The 22,259-nt window shown below is 39.2% G+C and overlaps 1 protein-coding gene across 2 annotated transcripts in view; it reads right to left on the bottom strand.

The window, feature by feature from the left end:
- Positions 1-18,334, bottom strand: part of rock1 (Rho-associated, coiled-coil containing protein kinase 1) — a 38,115-nt gene extending 19,781 nt beyond the window's left edge. For both annotated transcript variants that reach the window (XM_061732416.1, XM_061732417.1), the window contains exons 1-2: positions 17,492-18,334; positions 89-170 (exon numbers count right to left, since the gene is read on the bottom strand). In XM_061732416.1, coding sequence (XP_061588400.1) covers positions 89-170; positions 17,492-17,584 — 175 coding nt within the window. In that variant the 5' untranslated portion in view covers positions 17,585-18,334. The remainder of the gene's footprint in view (positions 1-88; positions 171-17,491) is intronic.
- Between the last annotated feature and the right edge of the window lie 3,925 nt (positions 18,335-22,259).

Genomic DNA, 22,259 nt, shown 5'->3' with positions numbered 1-22,259 from the left:
CCCATATGTAACTGGGCTGTGCAAACACAAATGGGCCATTATTGTTGAAGGAGTCCTTATGAAGGAAAGTATGAGGCAAGGTACTTACATCTATTCAAAAAGTTGTCAATGCTCTTGTTTTTCCTTAAGGCAGGGAAGTCAAGGTCATATACCAGAGCATCCAAGCCATCCTGGAAGAAGAAGATGAACAACGGGGTTAACAAACAGGAAAGCAAAGCTATATTGTCTCTACTGATTCAACATCACAGAAAACACGTAAGAAGCAAACCATGTCCTGTCAAGCTTTGCAGCTGCATGGTAAGAGCTTTGAGCAAAGATTCTTACAATAAGCCAACAGTTAACTTTATATTAAAACCAATATGTGGAAGAGAGTTTTGCATCACTGCAAAAAAAAAATGTGTTTAAATTCTTTTGCAACCATTCCTTGATGGATTTACAAGAATTAATACTTACAGATACTTGCAAAAATAAGGGTACTGGTATCGGTGCCTGTGCTCCATCTGATACCATATATTGCATTAGTTTAAGTAGGAAATTCCTACTAGGAAAACTGTGACGTGCTTCTTATTACATTATTTTATGTAGGAAAATCCTACTAGGAAAACTGTGACATGCTTCTTATGCAAGGCAGTGGTTTCCAGACAAAAACGAGAGTAACGGGCAAAAGTGTGGAATTCCTTGTCCTGAATGACTAGCCCCTGTTGGTCATTGACAATGTTCACCAAGTAATTAAACACCTGTAGCTATGGTCGGTTCCCAGTTCAGAAACACAACCCAAAGTATTCTTGATCTGATATTAATTGAGGAAAGAAAAGGAAGAAGAAAGTAGTATGGTAAAAAAACAAAAACAGAAAATTACACAAATATCAGAAGAGTACTCAGTATCAGACGAAACCAAAACCTTAGGTATTAGAATCAGTATCGGTAAGGAAAAGAATAGGTATCAGAAAATCTATAATTACAATTAAATGTTTATACTAGTCACATTTTTGTTTATTTTTTCATAAAAACAATGCATGCAGGCAATAAAATGTTTTAAAAGAAAGAAAATCTCAAATCTTTTATTGCATGTTCTTTCCCTCCTTTTATCTTTTGATAAGAGTCAGCCAAGAGACGGAATCTGGCTCGAGCAATGAAGACTTGAACTGAAGACAGAAAATAATATTAAACCTTTCACACGAGAAGGCACCAATATAGCTCCAAAATGTTAAAACATGCATGGCTCACAACGAAAAAGTTGCTGCTATGATAAAAATCTTTTAAGGCATGTTGAGCCTGAAGCGAAGAAGATGGTTTATTGTGTTGAGAATGACGACGCAGTTGCTGTGTGAGATGTCATGGATATATCAGAACAAAATCCATCAGTATTGGTACTCTTAAGAACATGCTAAGTTTGAAGGAAGAAATATCAGGAAACTGGAATGATCAGGAAATAGAGGAAGTGCTGGCTGCTTATGCAGGGGACAAAACTTGCCACCAGATTAATGGTACTGTATGTATGAGATGTGGTCAACTGTGAAAAAAAAATCTTAAAAAGTTTCCACAAAAGGTGTCCACGGAAGCAAATCGCAAGTGATTAATAGACTTAAATCAAATAAAGAAATAGGAGTCATGACGTCAATGGTCACCGTGTCTGAAGTAGGCGTGATGAGAGGGAAGTGTGGAAGTTTTATTATGTGAAGTTTCAAATGTCAGCGAATCCCACAACACTTGTGAGCAGTTTGAATACGCAGTCAGGTACACAGGAGTCAGAAGCAGAAAGCCAGCTTCAACTGAGAATGAAGATGCAATCGCACACAAATTCAGAGCACTCATTCAAGAACACATTCAGATAAAGAGATGAAAGTAAACTGGAATGAGGAGAGAAAAAAAACGAAAAAAGAAAAACCAAGGAAGTGATGGCTGCTTGTGCCAAGGAAGAAATTTCCGTGCAGATTAGGGATTCTCATTTACAGTAAGCAGTTGAAACACTCCACAAAAGGCATCTACAGAAGTAGGTCAATAATGATTAATAAACTGAAAAATCAACAAAGAAATGATGACATCAGTGATCATAATTACTTAAGAAGCAGTAAGAGACATTCAGGACGTTCTGCTGCGGGAAGAGCTGCGAATCTGCACTGGGGGAATGGTGCATGTCCTGGTTATCATTGGAGTAAAGGGATCTATCTCAATCTCTCCATTCAGGAGCGGAATAGCAGTGGGCAAGAGGAGTAGACATATTTTACCATGTGCAATTTCAGATCAATCAGGACCTGCTACCCTGCTCCGGATCCAAACTCTCATAGTCCTGCGGCTCTTTAAGTAGTCAGGATATACAATCAGCGACGAAGAAAGAGGTGAAAGCCAGCCAGCTTCAGAATGAAGACATGGCTAGAGGTTCTTAAACATCCTGTTTAGGAAAGATGAGTCTGAATGTTGGCTAGCATACATTTTTCAGTATTTAAACAGCCATCGCATTTCCCCACTCCTGCTGTGTTGCTTACGTGTTAGATACGTTTTATGTGTGAAAGCGCTAAACGTTGCAATCTGGAAAATGAACTGATTTAATGTCTAAAAGCAAAATATTAAGGTCCACACACAAACATACACTACTGGGTGGGCAAAGAGGATTTGCCTTATGTCAGGAGGCCTCAGATTATTACTGATATGAATTAATGAGCTTCACACCTAAGAAACCTTAAAGCCATTATGCAAACGTAACGTATGACAAGGAGGGCTTCTCTGTTTTTCAGTTATGAAAAGCAGCTACAGAGGTAATGTATCTATATCAAGTTGAAGCCTGTAAAAACTAGTGTCAATATAATTTCAGAAACTTTAGGTTAACTGAATGCTTAAAACTAAACTTCCCACCACAACTACAAATGATAGCAGCTATGATAATAAAATTATCTGAAAATAAAGGCAATAGTGAAAAAGAAAAGCCATCTTGCCAAAATGAGCCACTTTTCACAATTCTACAACACCTCTGACAGTTACAGAGGCGTCTCCCAGCACAGCTCCTTACTCACCTCAGTATCGCTCTCACAATTAGAATACCATTATTTCAGTTCAAAGCAAGGGTGTTAGAATTAAAGTGCCATTATATCAAATAGTCTTCTTTCAGACATGCACTCCTGAACGTGACTGTGCATGTCGCTTTTCCATAAAAACTTGCAAAAGGCAAACTTACTTGGATGGACCTCCTAATACTTAATTGGTCTTGCTTTAAACATAACATTATGAACTTGATTCTGCTACACTAAGGGGTACTTTCAAGTCAGAGTAGGTTAAGCTTGCTTTTCCATCCCTTAATAATTATTAATATCATACTTTATCTATCCTCAAACGAAAATTACTAGTATAAAGAATTTTTTATTCTTTATTTATTTATTTCAATTGTAAGTCAAACTGTTGAAATGCAGCTACATCAGAGGCTTATTTGAATTCTCCAGAGATACCTTGAAAACAATAGGGTGTTTTTGTCGCTTGGCAACAACTGAGACGCTCTCGTCTGCAGCATTGGCAGGTAACAGGTGAACTCTCTTAAGGTGCTTTCATACTTGCTGGTCACGGTGCCTGTATGTAAGAGCTGCTTTCCAGAATGGCATAAAATCTGAACACCTCATTTTTCCACCTCCCAAGGTAGACCAAAATGTGTGACAAAGGAGAGACCGGTGATGTATGCAAGTGCTATACCACCTATACCTTAACAGAGTGAGAATTTAACAACTTTCGGACATGTTGTACGTGTGCTGACCATAGTCGTAAGGACAGAGCCACGCTTCGCTACAGGGACGAGCAGTTCTCATAGTTAAAACCCGCTCACAAATGAAGAGCATCTGGTGAAGAAGACCCGGACACTTCCAGCTGGTGAGGAGGATCCGGACACTTCCAGCTGGAGGAGCGCAACGCCTTTATTTACTTTATAGATTCCTTGCATGCAGCTGAATCTGTGTAAGTTACACTGTTCAAACTTCCCCATCAACTTCTCCACATCCACGTGCCATGCACCCATGTCTTAATGGAACACAAATAGAAATATTCGACCTGTGCGTTCAACACTCCAAAATATCTCCACTTCAAGTTGCCTGGATTTAGAGTCTTTTTCTTGGCTTTACTTGGGATTTGGAAAGCTAAATCAGTTGTTCCCATATGTAAGCCACTTTCCTGTTGTCATGGTTACTCATCATAACAGATTTTAAAGTGCCAGAATTAGCAGCAGATATCTTTTCAGAAGCAAACCATCCAAAATGCCTTTGAAAATGTCATGTTTTATTTAGCAAAAACAAAAAAAGTCGAGCAGAAAATGTGAAGATGTTGCAAAGAAAGGCAAAACGTGACCCAAGCTAATGCGGAGCCATTCTAGGACATAATATAATAGTGCTTTTTAAACTTTCCCTCATCATGGGTTTATCAGCTATTATTAAATGCAGCACTTGAGCAAACTTTCACAGTAGCTCAGCATAATGGAAAAAACTATGCAGACGGTCCTCGACTGTCCTTCAGGTTCAGCTGGAGCCAAAGCTTCTCCACTCTTACATGTGCACAGCAAGGAGCAAAGCAGCAGCAGTGCAACCAAGTGAAGTGAATCACTGTGAAATTAAAAGGTAACAATTTACAGGGTTAACAACTGTGCTCATTGATCTGTCTACAACAAAACTCTTGTGTGAAGGAGATATGGAGTCTTATCACAACTGCTGATCAACAAGCTTAAATATGCTGCAAAGCCATATTTAATTGCTTCCATCCACTGTTGGTATGTTCAACAGTGCGTCCTGGTTGCGAGTGCAATATGAACCGTTGGCAAATATGCAGTCCTAAGAAACATAGGGACAACAGCATCAAACCCTAGCTGATGTACAGCCCAGTCCTGTGTGAATGGTGAATACTGGCCATGTGCTTCGTCACAGTCACGAGGATTGTTAATGTAAATGGGATCCATGTCTGAGACATAGTACAGCCTCTTTACCATATACAAGAAGCCTGTGGTGTTATATATCCCATGCCAGACACAGGCTATAAAGTTCAAAACATAGATCTAAATGTAAATTACATGTGTTACAATGCTGGAATTCCAGAAGTCTTAAACACGTATTGAAGCAATCTCATCTCAGGCTTGCAAGGAGTGTAAGTGCCACTGGCAAGGTTTAATCTAATCTGCCATAATCCAGAGAGCTGAACCAAAACAGACACACGAACACTTCAACATAGTGCTGTAGTACCTTTTCAGCAGGTGCAAGCCAGATGTACAAAAGAAGCAAATTATGATTCTGTCAGAGGTCATCTTAAAAAAAAGTTATTTTTGAAGGTTAAAGGTACATTTTACATTTCAATACTTTTCCATTGCTTAAATAAGAAATAATCCATGAACTCACTATCATGGGAAGAATTTTGTCATTCCAGCATTATTATTATTACTTTTTTTTTTGCAGCTCTGAGCAATGCCCTGATGACAGAGCAACTCAGCAGCTCAGACAATGCAAGGAATCCTCTTAAGTAACTTTGCTGCTCCTGCTGAACAGTGGAGGTCAGGGCCACACCCCTTTGCATGAGACATAACAGCAACAAGTGCCCTGCAGGGCCTGTGGGGAAAAAAGGGTGGGAAATGGAGGTGGGTGGGGCAAATGGAGAAATATGATACGTGGTTGGTAGTAAGAATAAAAGCAACAAACATAAACTCGGAGGCTAAACGTAGGATAAATGATGATTACCATCAACACAAAGAGCCATCTGTAGCTCAGCTCATGACTTCAGGAGTCAATGTTGAAGAAAATGTTCGTACATAAGACAGAGCATATCCTGAGAAGGGAAAAAAAATGGACTTTGTTGGCCATCCAGTATCCAGGCAGCCTACACTGGGGAGGAAAGAAAAAAAAAAAACAACACTAAAGACTCAAGTCTTTCAGGACCTAAATCACAAGGCTCTGTGCGCAGCAATGCACGTTTGCATAACTTCCTGCCACAGAGAACTCTGGACAGCCACAGTAGCATTCCTTAACAGGACTGTACACGTCAGAGAGCTATTTTAGGTATGTAGCCAAACAAGTTCTCAACAAAAAGTGAAGGGAGGGGGGGTGGGGGGGGTCTATCACAAATAGAGAGTCACTTAGTGTATCTTACTTTCAATTAGCACTAGTTTTAACCACTATGATGGAGAAGTGAAGGAAGTGAAGGACTGGCACATATGCAGCTGGATGGTCTATGGGAGAACAAATAAAGGAAAAAACACAGAAAAGTCCAGAGTGCATGACAGCAAGCAGATCTGTGAGAAAAATTCACTATGTGACATGAATGAGACATCAGCAGTTTTATTGCTGAATAGCTTATTTAATTAAAAAAGCAAAAATATGAAAGAAGAGAGGCATTTTCTTCTTGCCAAGAATGGCAGGCAGTAAATAAGTCCACTAACTTTTTTTTAACAGATCAGAGCTGTTAGCCTTGTGCTTAACCCAGTAAACACTGGGGGTTCAGTGTGTGCACGTAAACAAGGAGGTGGTCATCAAACCATGGACCTGCAAGGTTAAATATGGGATTTGAATCAGCTCAAAACACTATTTTGTATTAGGTTTCCAGAAAATTAAACTAACAAGGAAATTAAAAGTAAAAATGTGTGTTTTGGTTGGAAAGGAACTGTGTATATGCAAATCTAAGACTGCATTAGTGCATCCTTGTACACTTCCATGAAGTACCATCAACATCCTCCCAGGCATACTGTGTTTCAGCAATTCATTCTCTGCTCTCAAGTATTGCATAATCTAAATTGATGACTAATTTTGTGTCATTACATTCATCAGTCTAATGAAATGCAATTGACTATCACATAAACCAGTTTATAAATGTATTTTAAGTGTGTGGATTTATGTAGCGAGACATAATGGAAAATCATAGGGCCTTTAAAAGGGCATAATAGGACATTTATTTTTGTAGGTCCACCATTAGCACGAATATCTTGCCATAACCAATTTTCTGTATTTTTCATGCTGTTCTAAAGGAGACACTCTTTGTCACTTCACTGCAATTAATGTGTGGGCTTCAACTTTCTAAAAACTCATTTTGGATAACTTAATTTTAGACAAACTTCAGATGTTGGACAGACAATTTCTTTTAAATTATATGTAACAATGGGTGATTTGATCGATTAATAATAATTCCCCCAAATGATTGATGCTTAACCTAAAGTACAACGGTTCTCGTCAGGTGGAACTTTAGTTTTTTAGTTTGTGTATATTCTATCTTTATCACCAGGTATCTCCCATGTATATTTTTTGTGTTCCTGTTAATATTACATTATTCTGACACTCTTTTTTCCGTGATGTCGTCGGGGGAAAGGGAACGGAAATAAAATTTGATAATCGGTGCATACCTCGGTCTTGAGGTCACGGTTTGGTTCATTTTCGGTACAGTAAGGGAAAAAACACTCAAAACACAAAAATTGCTAATTTAATTTTCAACTTTTGAAAACAGTTTATAAATTTTCTTATAAAAATGAAACATTAAATATATATATATATATATATATATATATATATATATATATATATATATATATATATATATATAAAAATAGGAATAAAAAATAGAATACTGCTTAAATCTATTACCAAGTCCTCCAATAAATCCTGCATTCTCAACAACCGAGTATGGCCGCAGATATTATACCAGTGGCATTAGTTATTGCTTTAGCCTAATCTGAATTACTGGAAAAAGCCTGCTTAAATGCACAAAGGTAGCTGCGTTGACACGGTGCTGGTTTCTGTCCTTGCAGCAACGATATTCACATTTGCATGGTTCTGTTTCAAATGCGTTAGGAGGTTTGACGTGTTGCCAGAAACATGCCCGATCGCTGTTGAACAATGTCGGCACACTGCTCTCGTCTTATCTACTTGTCTTTGTCTGAAGTGTTCCCAAACAGGAGACCTTAAAGATAAGGGAGGGTCTTCAAGCTCCGGCTTCTTGTTTGTATCAGCCTTGAAAAAAACTCATGTGGGAGTCCGATGCTGACTACAAACTTCCAGTCTGCACTTAAAATGTCTGCATGGGAATTCGGATTTGAAGCATGCTCTGCACGCAAAACAAGCCTGTTAACTAGCTACATTTTATTTGGATCGGTACACATCGGTACACATCTGCACCGTACCAACAGCCCTGTACCAAAATGGTCCAGTACAAATGCGTGTACCGTTATACCCCTAATACAGAGTAATTGTTGACTCAATAACTAAAAAGTAACTGGGTCATGTGGCCACAAAAGACAGCCCAGACCATCAGCACTCCACTACACCACAAAATCTAAATATTTGTCACTGTAGATCAATAGATCCCAAATTGTTTGGAAATGACCTTCTCAAACTGTTGGGCAGCATCAGCTGCTTCTCTACGATCGCTCATGATGTTTTTCCTCCTAGTATCGTCTTGAAGCACAAATGAACGCTGAAGACCAGCAAAGTGCCAAAACATCTGCTTTTGTACAGCTCTTCAGTTGTTGATGAGCAACTAATCAAGTGGATTGTATTGACAGCACCTGACTGCTACACACTCCCTCAACTCCAATAGAAGCTGTATACTGAGAGCTTGGTTTGGTATAATTGCTTATAATTGAAGATTGTGCTTCGTTCCTCCCAAATGGCTGCATGTACAACAAAGTAGGGCTGTTCGATTAATCGATTTTAAATCGTAATCGCGATTATGTAATTAGAACGATGTTAAAATGTGAAAATCGTAAAATCGATTTTTTTTTTACCTTGTCTGCACACATATTACTGATTGATACCATATTAATGATTGATGGAAATACCTCCCAATACCAGCGACAAGTGCCCCATCGGAGAGGCTCTTTAGTGTAGGAGGAGGCGTTGTAACATGCCAACGGGCATCCCTCAAGCCAGATGCGGTAGACCGGCTCGTGTTCCTTGCAAAAAACTTGCAAATGTGAACAGCAAATGTAATGAGTGACATTACACACCTCTACCTCCTTCATGGGTTGCATTATTATTTAGCATGCAAAGACCCAGTTTAGTTTAATTAGAAAATGTCTTGTTTTATTTAATTGGAAATATAACTTACTGTATGTTTGCAAGTGCTGATTTGCTGATTTTTTTTTCAGAGATAAAACTTTAAATTTTATTATATTTTTTAAAACTTTTTTCCAACTTATTTTACAGAGTTTTGCACTTTATTCATTCATTTTTGGTTTAATAAGAGCAAAGTTTGCACTTAAAGCCCAATGGGGCAAATGTTCAATAAAAAAACAGCATATTTGAAATCATTTCTTTGCCTTTTGTCAATTCACAAAATAATCGTAATCGTAAATCGGATTTTGAGAGAAAAAAATCGAGATTTTATTTTTGGGCAAAATCGAACAGCCCTACAACAAAGTAGATCTTGTTCACACATTTTGAATTTCATTCTACATTGCTATGCACACACACACCAAAGTCATCAGAATCTAGAGACTATTTTGTGATTTGTTGGTCAGCATCCCCAGTGGAATTAGTTGAACAGTGAGCAGCCCTCATTTGGATCATTCTATCCAAATCAGCTCAAAACTAGGCTCATAAGATTAAGGCTGAAAGTGCAAGATCAATGACTAAGCTTTTTGGCAATTAGAAATTAAATGTTATTTCATAGGTTAAACTGACCCTTGAAAAGCAGCTTTAGCTTTTTTTTGTTCTTATGTTTTTTTACTCCTCTGAAGTTTCCAGGGGGCTCATTAGTTCCTGCTTTTCAAGGAAACAAGTGGGAAAAGGTACACATTTGGAAAAAAAAAAAAATGATACAGTAAGTCAAACAGAGTAAATAGAGTAAGTTATGTGTATTCATAATGCATATCAATATAGCTTTTTGAAAATCTGACAAAAATGGCATTATATAAAAAAAACAACCTGAAATTAACATCTTTAGAAACAAAGACATTCTTATAATTAACTGCACCATGTGCAACAGGGACTGGCATTAGCAGTTCACAGTCTATTCTGTGTTGTGTGACAGTCCAATAATGTCAATTTAAAAATAACAACAAAAAACAAGGAAATAAACCAGAACTGGTAGAAGATCATGCTATCGTGTTTATGCTAATGCTTCTCCACCAAGACGGCAGCGCATCCCTAGTACGACATCAAAATCTATCACCATATTTAACACACACACACATTTTTTATATATATATCTATATATATATAGATATATATATATACATACACACACACACACACGGTTGTGCAAATCACACTATGCCATTAAGTAAGGCATTTTTTTCCCCCCTCATTTCTTAACTTTTCAGGGAGAAAAATAAACACCAGCTCTTTTCCACACATTAACGTCTGAGTTAAAATTTCCATCAGAGAATCAGCCACATCATCCCTTTCTGCATGCCAGCACAAGGAATGAGGACTGGTGCAAGTGGAGCCCAAATTCTCGTTTCCTTTTCTGCCACCTCGTCAAGACAATATGCTTTCCACATGTGAACAATTGTGCAGACAGCCATTCAGCTCTTCGTGCAAATAAAAGGAGTTCCACAGTAGGCTGAGCCCATGTAAACATAAATGTGATCACACAAACCAACGAAGCCATTCAAAGCATGAAATACCACATCACTTCCTCACTGCTTACTCTCAGGCAGTCTGAGAGAAACCAATATGCAAGTATGCGTCACTTCATTTGGTATGCTGTGAAACCCACTAGTGAGATTTGCACTCTAGTTATTTTAACTATTCATATTGTCCAAACTGCTTTTAGACAGTGCTGCTGCACGTAACGTCTACTGACAGGAAATCCCACTTACCTAGAAAGACTGCATATCTAACAACTCTACTGTATAAATGGCAGTGACAGTGAACTCAGGGGTGGCTGAATATCGGCATTCCAGTTTCCCAAGACCCAAGTGAGAAAAATCACTGTCATAGATGCGTTCATGTGAAAGTATAAATCACTCACTCCGAAAGTGAAGCACACTCGCATGTTTCCACTGACTGAAGTCTAAATTCTCAAGTCAAACTCTACTTTTCTGTTTTTGCTTCCTAGCACATTTTGATCTCACCCCATCAAATAACCATCCTATTAAACATCAACTCAATGGTTCAACTGTCCACACAACATGGATCGAGAGCCTTGTTAGTAAGAGAAAGTAAGTACAGGGCTTGAACTTCACTAAAAGACACGGGTGTATGGCACATCATTTCAACAAATCTGGGAAATGTAGCACTTGTACTAAGGAAATTACTGCAAAACTTTTACAGCTATATGATTTAATAGAGTGCAGCCAGCCAACAAAGGCGGCACTGTGAAACATAGGAAGAATGCATAGAAATCTGCACAAAAAAAAAAAAAGAAAAAAAGACACTGAGCGCACGTTGTCCCCGTCCATTTAAGACGAGGTCCAACTGCTGTGCAGCATGCTTTGGGAATATTATGCATGTACAGAAAGGTTTGGCTGTTATAAATTTTAGGTCATGGGTGTCATTAGGCCTCTTTTTAATGGTCTGAAACCCCATAAAAAGTTGTTGTTTTTGCTTTCTCTGTTTTCATACAAGCCGAATATTTCTCACAACCTTAGATCATAATCAGTCTGTGCATTGTACATGTAGGCAAGTGGTAGCTTGGCATTTTTATGGTCACAAGGGCAAGTACAGTTGAGGATGGACAACATGATAGACAAGTTGCCTCTTGTTGCTGTATCAGGAGATGAAACATAATAAAACTGCTGCTTGTGCAAGCTCAAGATTTTACTGAGTTTACTCTGACTGAGCAAGTGCACATGCCAGATAGCGCTGCTGCTTCATATCCTTTTCTGCCGACATGTTTGTCGCCTTCTATTTGTTCCATGATATTGGGCATACATGTTTAATTCATACATGTGGTACTGAAAAACGCAAAAAAAGTCAAAGAGCCTCAGTCACAAATCTCAGCATGCTGTAAAAGAAACACTGATTTCCAAACTTTAATTTTTGCATCATGAGCTGCATGGTGGATGCTCACTTGCTGTGGAGTACATCTGTGAGGAACAAGGGCAGAAAAAGTCCAGACCAAGCTACCTGGATGTTCTCCTTAACATCTGCATTTGTGAAAATGGCTAATTTTACGGACAAGACAACATAAAACCCGTGGTTGAGGTCACAAGGTGGATTCCCAAAATGAATTCTATTTCCTGTGGCTGGAATTCTGACATTTAAGAAAACAGATATATGAAAATCAGAAAGCTATAAAGCTAGAGATAAGATCGTAATATTTTAGTATACCTGAACACAGTGGGGAGAATGATATACAAACAGCTCAGTCAATTGTTTAAACCATAACTGAATAGCTGAGGTGAGCAGTTTACAACTGGCAATTCTGAACCTCTCTGACAATGGGAGCAGATCAAATGCTGGCTATAAACCTTACAATCATAAATGTTTTTCAAATTAATATTCAGTGCACTGGACTTTACGTTTGTCTTTTAACTATAAATATAGCTTACAGTTTGCATTTACACGTGGCAAAGCCTCATCATACCCCTGTCAGAAGTGTTTGTGTGTGCCACTGCCAATAAACCTATAATTAATAAGACATAACGGCATTATCCGTGCAGCATTTTAAGGATTAGTCATTATACAACTGTTTTGTTTCTTGCAGAAAGCAAAAAAGGATTTTTGAGGGCATTTTGATTTTGAATGATTTGAGTGATCAGATGACAAAGAGGAAGGCAAATGGGCTGGTAAAACCTGAAAATTAAACCAAATTGAACATAACTACCAACCTCAATCACTCTTAAAATTGAAAAACTAACAGTACACGACACGTTATACTGTAAGTTTACCAAGCAGCAGTAAAAAGCAATGTAAAAACATCCAACACACACCAACAGCCTCACATGCAAAATGAGAATACTGACAAAACTTCATCATGCTTCTGACAAAAAAATATGTCCATGCGAGTCAATAAATCTATAACCAAGAAGACATAACTGCATTATCAGCACAACCAACACCTTAAGGGTTAGGTCTGCCCACTAAAGGCAAAGGTTGTTGAAATGAGGACAGGTACACGGCTTGGGCAAGACGGGAATTCACTACGCTCTGGCTTTTGTTCTAGATGAACCTTCACAGGCAAGGCAAGTTTATTTCTATAGCACAATTCAACAACAAGGTGATTCAAAGTGTTTCACAGAGACATTTAAATATAAATAAAAAGCATGATTTAAAATTTAAGCAAAAAAGAAAGAAATAGGAACAATAGATAAAATAATTAAAATCAGATCTTTTTTTTTTATTATTATTATTTTTAACGTACCAGTGCAGATTTGGAGCTTTATTCAAATGCAGCTGAAAATAGGTGTGTCTTCAACCTGGACTTAAACCCAGTGTTTCAGCTGATCTGAAGCTCTCTGTGCACGGATCAACAATGTAACAAAAACAGGAGGAATGCCAATAAAATTCTTCAATTACAAGTAATTTTGAGCACCCTTTTTGGCAGTATTTAAAGGCAACTACACAGTCTGGTTGGTTGTGAACTTGCAAACAAGACTGATGTTGTGCTTTTTACTGTAATCAAATTTGAGTAGCCAAAACTGTAAAGTGTTGAACGGCAATATCTTAAACCCATCAAATTCAAGCAGATAATTCTACATGTATGCACTAGCTCTTAGCAATATTACGTCACCGAGACTGATTTGATAACGTACAAGAGAAATTCAGCTTTTTTTCCCAGTGCATTGCATGATTGAACCCTTTAAATTGGTACTGATATTAACAATTTCTGCATCTCCTACTATTCTCAAAAACTTCAAACTAAAGAGTACCTAACTTATCATGCACTATACATGCAGTCCTCACACAACCAGAGCATAAATGTGGATATGGGCCTGTTTCTTGTAGTAACTCTTTGCAGATTTCAAAATCCTAATCTGAGATTAAACTGGGAATGCTAACGAATGTCAGTGTCAAAGACTGTCCTAAGAAGCTCCAAGATAACCCAAAATAGTTTTCAGAATATTTCAATTCTTCCAAAATAACAGATGAACATATCCCACTTTACAACTCTAGGGCCCAGAGCACAATGGCTGAGTAGGGGGCATTCAGATAAAGGTACTCTTCACTCCAAGTAGGATTTATTTAGAAGGTGAAGATAAGCGAAATGGGGTTCGGAAAACAGAATAGACCGATAAGTTTAAACCAGATCCCAAGCTGCAAGGGATATGCCCCAGTATCGTCATAAAGCCACACAGGCCAAGCATGTATAGAAGAAAGTACAACTCCGACAGTGCTAAACTTAAAATAGAATGCAATGGCAGGTAAAGAAGCATAGCCATTAAAGGGCTTAAAACTGTGCATTCTGATGGAACCTATGACTCATAGCCAAGCATGCTGGCTTCTTTATGAGTTAAATGTCCTGATTCACAGCCCTCAGAAACATGAGTCTTTACTCTTCGGTCCACATAATTTTGGTTTATGGGAAGAGAGCAGAGCCCACACCCAGCTACCTCAGAGCTGCCGGCCTGGTCTCAACTCTCACCAGACATACAGAATGACTTTGGGACACACATGGAACTCCAGGCCAGTCAAAGACAAGAGGTTATTTGATTAGCATGGAATTTTATTAAGCAGTGGGTGGAGTTGCATGGTGGCAGAGAGAGCCTCAGAAAAGGCTCCATTCATTGATCAGTGGAGATTGCAGGAAGGGGAAAAAAGATGAACAACACCCTTGTGTGTGGCTGCCAGCAGAAACAGTCCTCACAGGTTCTTGCCATTTAAAAAAATGCAGAGCGTCTACACTTTTAGGTGAATTTAATAGCCTATTTTGCAATATGACGAGGTCACAGACCAAGTGTGTTTTCTTTTTAAAAGACAGGTATCTACAGCAGCTTATTCAGAAAACAAACACTACAAATTTGAACATGTGTTTGGGGTGTAAAGACAACTCATTTTCCCAAACCGCTGATCCTGTTGTTCTTTTGCATATTAAAATCAGTCTGCCGGCTCATATATCCCAAACGGTATTAAAAAGATACAGGACGCATGTATCAAAAGGAGTGTCCACAGAACACGAGTTACAATCAAACTACTCGAAACAGACACTTATAACCAAAGTCAAGTCGTGAAACCCACAGCAAAAACTCAAGTCAACTATGACATCCTAAAATCTACCTGCAGCATCAACATGAGTCCTTGGACACTTTATGCAAGGTTTTTTTTTTTGTCTTTTCACCCAACTACAACCATCAAACACACCAAACATATGCTCACAAATCCTCCCATAAGTCACTAAGAACCAAATTCTTGTGACAACACTTGGTGCCACTGTCACCCAAGATGAAATATCAATCCCACCAACAAACCCTTGAAAACAATGTCACCCTGGTATCCACCGTGTAGTGACTAAACTCCCAAGACTGTTGTACTAAAAACCAAAGGTGGTGTTGCTTGAGGGTTGAGCACGTGGCTGCAGCCACTTTCCATCACCAGACAGGAGAGTCAGTTCATGAGGTGTCATCCCTTAGACAGGAAACAGTCAGAATAAGCTGCTGATGCACCTGGAGCCCTGCAGGTTATGACATGCTTGAAAGAGACATATCGGTTCATATACAGCTGAGACACAAATACACAGACTAAACAACATGCCTAATCACTCACTTCCTAATGACACAAACAGATCCAAGTGACTTCCATTTGTCTGGATTTGCATTTTAAATGTTCTCCTAAAAAAAGCAATATGACAGTCTGCCTATTTATAGTATATGGCAGGCACAACTGCTTTGTGTCAGTGTAATATCCATCCTTCCATCCATTTTCTATAACCGCTTTATCCTTTGCAGGGTCACGGGGGTCTGCTGGAGCCTATCCCAGCTAATTTCAGGCGAGAGGCAGGGGTTCACCCTGGACAGGTCAACATATGTATTGGGGGGGGGGGGTCACGCAGTTATGATTTTATTGACACCTGTTGCTGGCAGAAGATAGTTATTGAACAGTAATCATGATAGGTGTAATTCCTTTCAATATAGTTAGATTTTTTTTGACTGGATATTTGTATATTTATATAACAGGCAATTCCTGGGATCCCAAAAAACTATTAAATATTGTATTATTTTAATGATTACCATTGACATTATTTTTTTAAATTGCCCCATGGCACAAATTTGCGATATAAAAAAATCTAAACAATCATAACACTGCACAAAAGTCGTGTAAAATTCTGCAACAGAACAAATACAAGATGTAATAGGATGAAAGTCGCACATAAAAACAGAATGGGAAGAAAGGGAGATGTGACCACAAAGAAACTTGATTCAGACGAGCACAAGAAAATACAAGAAGTACATGAATATTAAAGTGGAATCTGATTGAGATGATGAAAAAAGAAAGAAAGAAACCTCAAAATTATGCAAAACTATCAGGTGAAAAGCCTAAACTGCCACCAAAAAGGAATAATACATGCATGGTTTTATGTTTTGCTGCCCGTCTGGACAAGTGAGGGACATGTTTGTAGTTTGTCTGAGACTGGAAAACAGTGTCAAACCACTTTTGTTCTTTAAGAAACAAACACGCCTTATATTTACATCGGATCCCAGGTGTCTGAACTTGGGAGTGTGTGGTCTTGCCAGCATGTCTTTGTTTGGTCTGTTCAGACCTAAAAGAAGCAAGTTGTACCGCGGTTGAATTGGTTTGATATTGGATATTGGATATTATGAATTCAACACCCATAAAACTTGTGATACATACCACTGATTTTGGTCAAACCACTTGTGATGTGTTCATGGTCATCTAAACTATATATCACAAAACAGTAATTATTAAAAAATCTTATTTAAAAAAATTAAATATATATGGGCTGATTTAAAAATCATATATATGGGCTGATTTAAAAATCATATATATGGGCTGATTTAATGTGGATTAATGAATTCAACACCCATAAAACTTGTGATACATACCACTCATTTTGGTCATATTGCTTGTGATGTGTTCATGGTCATCTAGACTATATCACAAGAGAGTAATTATTATAAAATCATATTATGGGCTGATTTAATGAGGTTTAATGAATTCAACACCCACAAAACAATTGGTGTTATGTATCACAAGTTTTATGGGTGTTGAATCCATCATTAAACCTCATGAAATCAGCCCATAATATGATTTTATAATAATTACAGTCTTGTGATATATAGTCTAGATGACCATGAACCCATCACAAGTGGGTTGACCAAAATCAGTGGTATGTATCACAAGTTTTATGGGTGTTAATGTCGAATATCCAATATCCAATATCAAACCAATTCAACCACGGTCTGGACAAGTGAGGGACATGTTTGTAGTTTGTCTGAGACTGGAAAACAGTGTCAAACCACTTTTTTAAGAAACAAACACTTCTTATATTTACACTGGAGCCCAGGTGTCTGAACGTGGGAGTGTGTGGTCTTGACAGCATGTCTTTGTTTGTTCTGTCCAGAACTAAAAGAAGCAAGTTGTTGCTCCAGGGAGTAGACTGACCCCGAATGGCTTAGCCACCTGGCTAGCTTAGCGACTCACAAACTTACCAGGAGACAATCCGTGTTTATTTCCGACTTCGGGTCCTTCAGCATGGCATCGATTTTTTCAAATCGAGCCTCCATGCTTTGCCCAGACGACATTTTTTTGCCGTTTAGTCCCGGGGTCCTGTTGTTGTGAACAAAACCAGCTCAGTGTTCGGGCTGAGCGAGCTTAGCCTTAGCAGCCAGCGGGGGCTAGACGGCTCCTTTCTTCCTCTCAACTTCAGACCAAATGCATCGTTCTCCTCGAGCTCCGGCGGAAAATGAAGCCTTTAATGTTGCCCTGAACACGCCACATTTTCCGGGGTGAAGGGGAAGATAAGTTTGTTTTCTCCAGTATGATGAGGGAAGACAACTTGAGAGATAAGTGCGGCCACGGGGCAGATTAGTTAGGAGGATAAGGGCTTAAAACGTCGGCGCATCGAAACAAAAGGTAATTAAAACGTAAATGCAATTGTCTTCTCAAAAAGAAAAAAAAACAAAAAGGATCAGCTTGTGTGAAAGAAGACTCGTTGCAGGTCAAGTTTCCGTATCGGTGACAGGGGCCTTTGCAGACAAGCGACAAAACAAATCTGACAGCTCAAAAGTAGAAGTTGTGGGAGAGGGGAAAAAAAAACTTCTGCTTCTTCCAAATTTCGGAGTTTGAACGCGGAGTCGCTGCAGCGTCAACGGCAGCGCTTCCGCCGCGGCCCCGGCACTGTCATTGACTGCTGTTTCCTGTCCCGATGCGGATGTCCAGAGTGGATGTAAATGTAAATCGGGGGTCTGTTGTGTGTTTTAGTTTTCGGAAAACAATCGCAGACTGTGCCCGATTTTCACACGCAGCCTGGCCAACATGTCCGCCTTCCTGTTCAAACACCCCGGAGAAGTTACTTCAAAATGTCAAGCACTGCGCATGCGCAATGCCGAGGCGCGTTCAAAGATTTCAGGAGGCAACACGTTGCTGTTCACAAATGTGTCAAGGCAAACGTTAATGTCCCATTGAAGAAAAAAAAATTCTTCTGAAGGAAACATTTAGAAAAACAAAAAATATATATATTTATTTATTGTTTATTGTTGGATTTGTCTTGAACGCAACAAAACTCATCAAATTAAAAGCATCCAAATATAAAAAAAAGCAAAACATTTTCTCATCCAAAAATAAAACACACAGCAAAACCATGTGTTCGAGAGGGAACAGGAGGAAGCATAATGCTTATTTAGTCCTGTCCCTTCATCCTCACAATATTATATCATATATGCCATATAAAAATTAAAAAATTAAAAGAAAAGAAAATAAATGACAAAATAACAAAAAATAAATACAACACAAACAACCACGGTCCGTGTATCTTTTGGTCATTGGATTTTTCCGTCATGAGTGGGAATCAAAAAACAAAAAACGATTGGTTTATTTGATTTTCCTTTTAAAACAAAAAACAAATATTGAATACACTGCATTTTTTCTTTTTCTGTGTTAATATGATTTAACAAAGATTCAAAATACGCTTTTATTTTCGTTTTCTATTTCATATAAGAAAAATGAAATCCCTAGTCAACAGGAAGGAAAAAACGAACCAAAAACAACCGTTTATTCATATTCGTGCACCGGAAGCTGGCATTTACAACCGAATGAACTTAGTTCTGGATATTTAACAGGCATTCCTGTGACAATTCTCTCCAGGGGAAGTTTGATTTTAATATTTAATTGGTCGGGTTTACGTGACTCGGAAATGGCTCTGTATGCTGCAGTTCGGGTAACCATGGCAACCATAGCGGCGCTGAAACAACAGATTAAGGATTATTTTTTAAAGATTGATTAAGGACTTGTTCCACAGCGGTTTGACGCACAATGACATTTCCTGCACGTTGCAGCAGATGTGTCTCCTGCAATGCTCAGAAATGAGCGTCAGAAGATTCTGTGCTCGGCATCATCTGAGGAGAAAAAGGCTACGCAGAGCTGGAGAGCGCTTTGATTCAATCTATTTATGAGGTTTTTATTCAGATGTCCACAGTATATTGCAAATATACACACTGCATGCGACGCGAGCGAGAGTCAGCGTCAAAAACAGTTCCATTGCTTTATTTTTTATTGCACTGTCTATACTGGTTGCGAGCGACGCGGCGTCGTTTTGAGCTGGACTTTTGTCGCACGCCCTGCTTCTATTTTCTTCCCGTCGCTCGCGTTGAAAGCCGGTTGAAAGTTGAAAAAAAAGTGTAAAGCGCTGTAGGAAACAGTCATTTCAATACAAGAACTTCAATAAAGTGGCAGCTGCTGGAGGGAGATCGCCAGGCTGGAAGGTTCTGATAAGATAATAAGATATAATAAGAATCTTATCTTAATCTTATTAGGGCTTAATTTGTCCCGGATCCTGCCGGATTGATCGTGTCCTCTGCTTTTTCCCCACATCCCAGTAATGATCTGACATGCTGACATGTTTGCACCGCACGCCGGTCACTCCAGCTGTTCGCTGTTTGATTGCGTAATCACACGCCGTTATTAATTGTTCGGTTTTTTCCCCACTTATTCCACCGAATAATAAGCTTGTTTTCTGTTTAGAAAGTACAAACGTAGGGAGATTACAAGTAATCACCCATCTTTTACTTGTCCCTTTACTCTTTTAGGAGTCTGCTAATGTTAGGAGTTTCTTTCAGGAGCGCACGGGCGGGTGAATAAAGGCTGATTTATGGTTCCGCGTAAAATCGACGGCGTAGCCTACAGCGTAGGGTACGCGGCGACGCGCACCGTTCGGTGACCGCGCCGCGTACCCTACGCTGTAAGGTCTGCGTTGGTGTAACGCGGAACCATAAATCAGCCTTCTAAAAGGCGAGTCTCAGCTGTCAATCAAAAGAACGTGGTAGAACGTGGGGCCGATAACGCGTTCAGAGCGGGTCCGATGCCACGCATTGCGGCGCGACAGTCGGACGCTCGCATGCAGTTAGGACAGTTGGGAGCCGTAGCCTAATTTTTGTTGACAGCTTTGTACTGAACACTGATCACCCCGATCACCTTTGCAGTGTACACGTTTAAAACCCATTAAGCATGTCGGAAGGCCGTTTGTGGCAGAGTTTTGTCATTAAACGCCATAAAACTTCTGTCGGACTCAGCGTAGCCTACTTCCCTGTCAGCAGCGCGTCATGCAAATATACAGGACCTAACAATAAACTCTCAAGCGGCTCTTAAAAGTACAGGAAAGCCGCAATACCGGCTATCTGTCTTCACATGGGGGTGCTTGCTGGAGAAGGTCGGGTTGGAAGAACCTGAGAGAGCTCCATCAGCCATACCATGAATTCAGGCGTCAGGTAAAGTTTGTGCTGCAGTGCAATTTATACATATAATGATAATCACGTGGATTCCTCACGCGTGGGACTAAATTCATTCTTCCAACCCGACCTTCTCCAGCATGCACCCCCAGTGAAGACAGATAGCCGGTCATTCGGCCATGATGAATCAAAGCGCTCTCCAGCTCTGCGTAGCCTTTTTCTCCTCAGATGATGCCGAGCACAGAATCTTCTGACGCTCATTTCTGAGCATTGCAGGAGACACATCTGCTGCAACGTGCAGGAAATGTCATTGTGCGTCAAACCGCTGTGGAACAAGTCCTTAATCAATCTTTAAAAAATAATCCTTAATCTGTTGTTTCAGCGCCGCTATGGTTGCCATGGTTACCCGAACTGCAGCATACAGAGCCATTTCCGAGTCACGTAAACCCGACCAATAAAATATTAAAATCAAACTTCCCCTGGAGAGAATTGTCACAGGAATGCCTGTTAAATATCCAGAACTAAGTTCATTCGGTTGTAAATGCCAGCTTCCGGTTCACGAATATGAATAAACGGTTGTTTTTGGTTCGTTTTTTCCTTCCTGTTGACTAGGGATTTCATTTTTCTTATATGAAATAGAAAACGAAAATAAAAGCGTATTTTGAATCTTTGTTAAGTCATATTAACACAGAAAAAGAAAAAATGCAGTGTATTCAATATTTGTTTTTTGTTTTAAAAGGAAAATCAAATAAACCAATCGTTTTTTGTTTTTTGATTCCCACTCATGACGGAAAAATCCAATGACCAAAAGATACACGGACCCAGGTCCGTGTATCTTTTGGTCATTGGATTTTTCCATCATGAGTGGAAATCAAAAAACAAAAAACGATTGGTTTATTTGATTTTCCTTTTAAAACAAAAAACAAATATTGAATACACTGCATTTTTTCTTTTTCTGTGTTAATATGATTTAACAAAGATTCAAAATACGCTTTTATTTTCGTTTTCTATTTCATATAAGAAAAATGAAATCCCTAGTCAACAGGAACGAAAAAACGAACCAAAAACAACCGTTTATTCATATTCGTGCACCGGAAGCTGGCATTTACAACCGAGTGAACTTAGTTCTGGATATTTGACAGGCATTCCTGTGACAATTCTCTCCAGGGGAAGTTTGATTTTAATATTTTATTGGTCGGGTTTACGTGACTCGGAAATGGCTCTGTATGCTGCAGTTCGGGTAACCATGGCAACCATAGCGGCGCTGAAACAACAGATTAAGGATTATTTTTTAAAGATTGATTAAGGACTTGTTCCACAGCGGTTTGGCGCACAAACACATTTCCTGCACGTTGCAGCAGATGTGTCTCCTGCAATGCTCAGAAATGAGCGTCAGAAGATTCTGTGCTCGGCATCATCTGAGGAGAAAAAGGCTACGCAGAGCTGGAGAGCGCTTTGATTCATCATGGCCGAATGACCGGCTATCTGTCTTCACTGGGGGTGCATGCTGGAGAAGGTCGGGTTGGAAGAATTA

Source organism: Cololabis saira, chromosome 10 (genome assembly GCF_033807715.1).
Source record: "Cololabis saira isolate AMF1-May2022 chromosome 10, fColSai1.1, whole genome shotgun sequence".
Classification (NCBI taxonomy): Eukaryota; Metazoa; Chordata; class Actinopteri; order Beloniformes; family Belonidae; genus Cololabis; species Cololabis saira.
The sequence above is the reverse complement of the archived record's forward strand: the minus strand, read 5'-3'. Positions and strand labels throughout refer to the sequence as shown.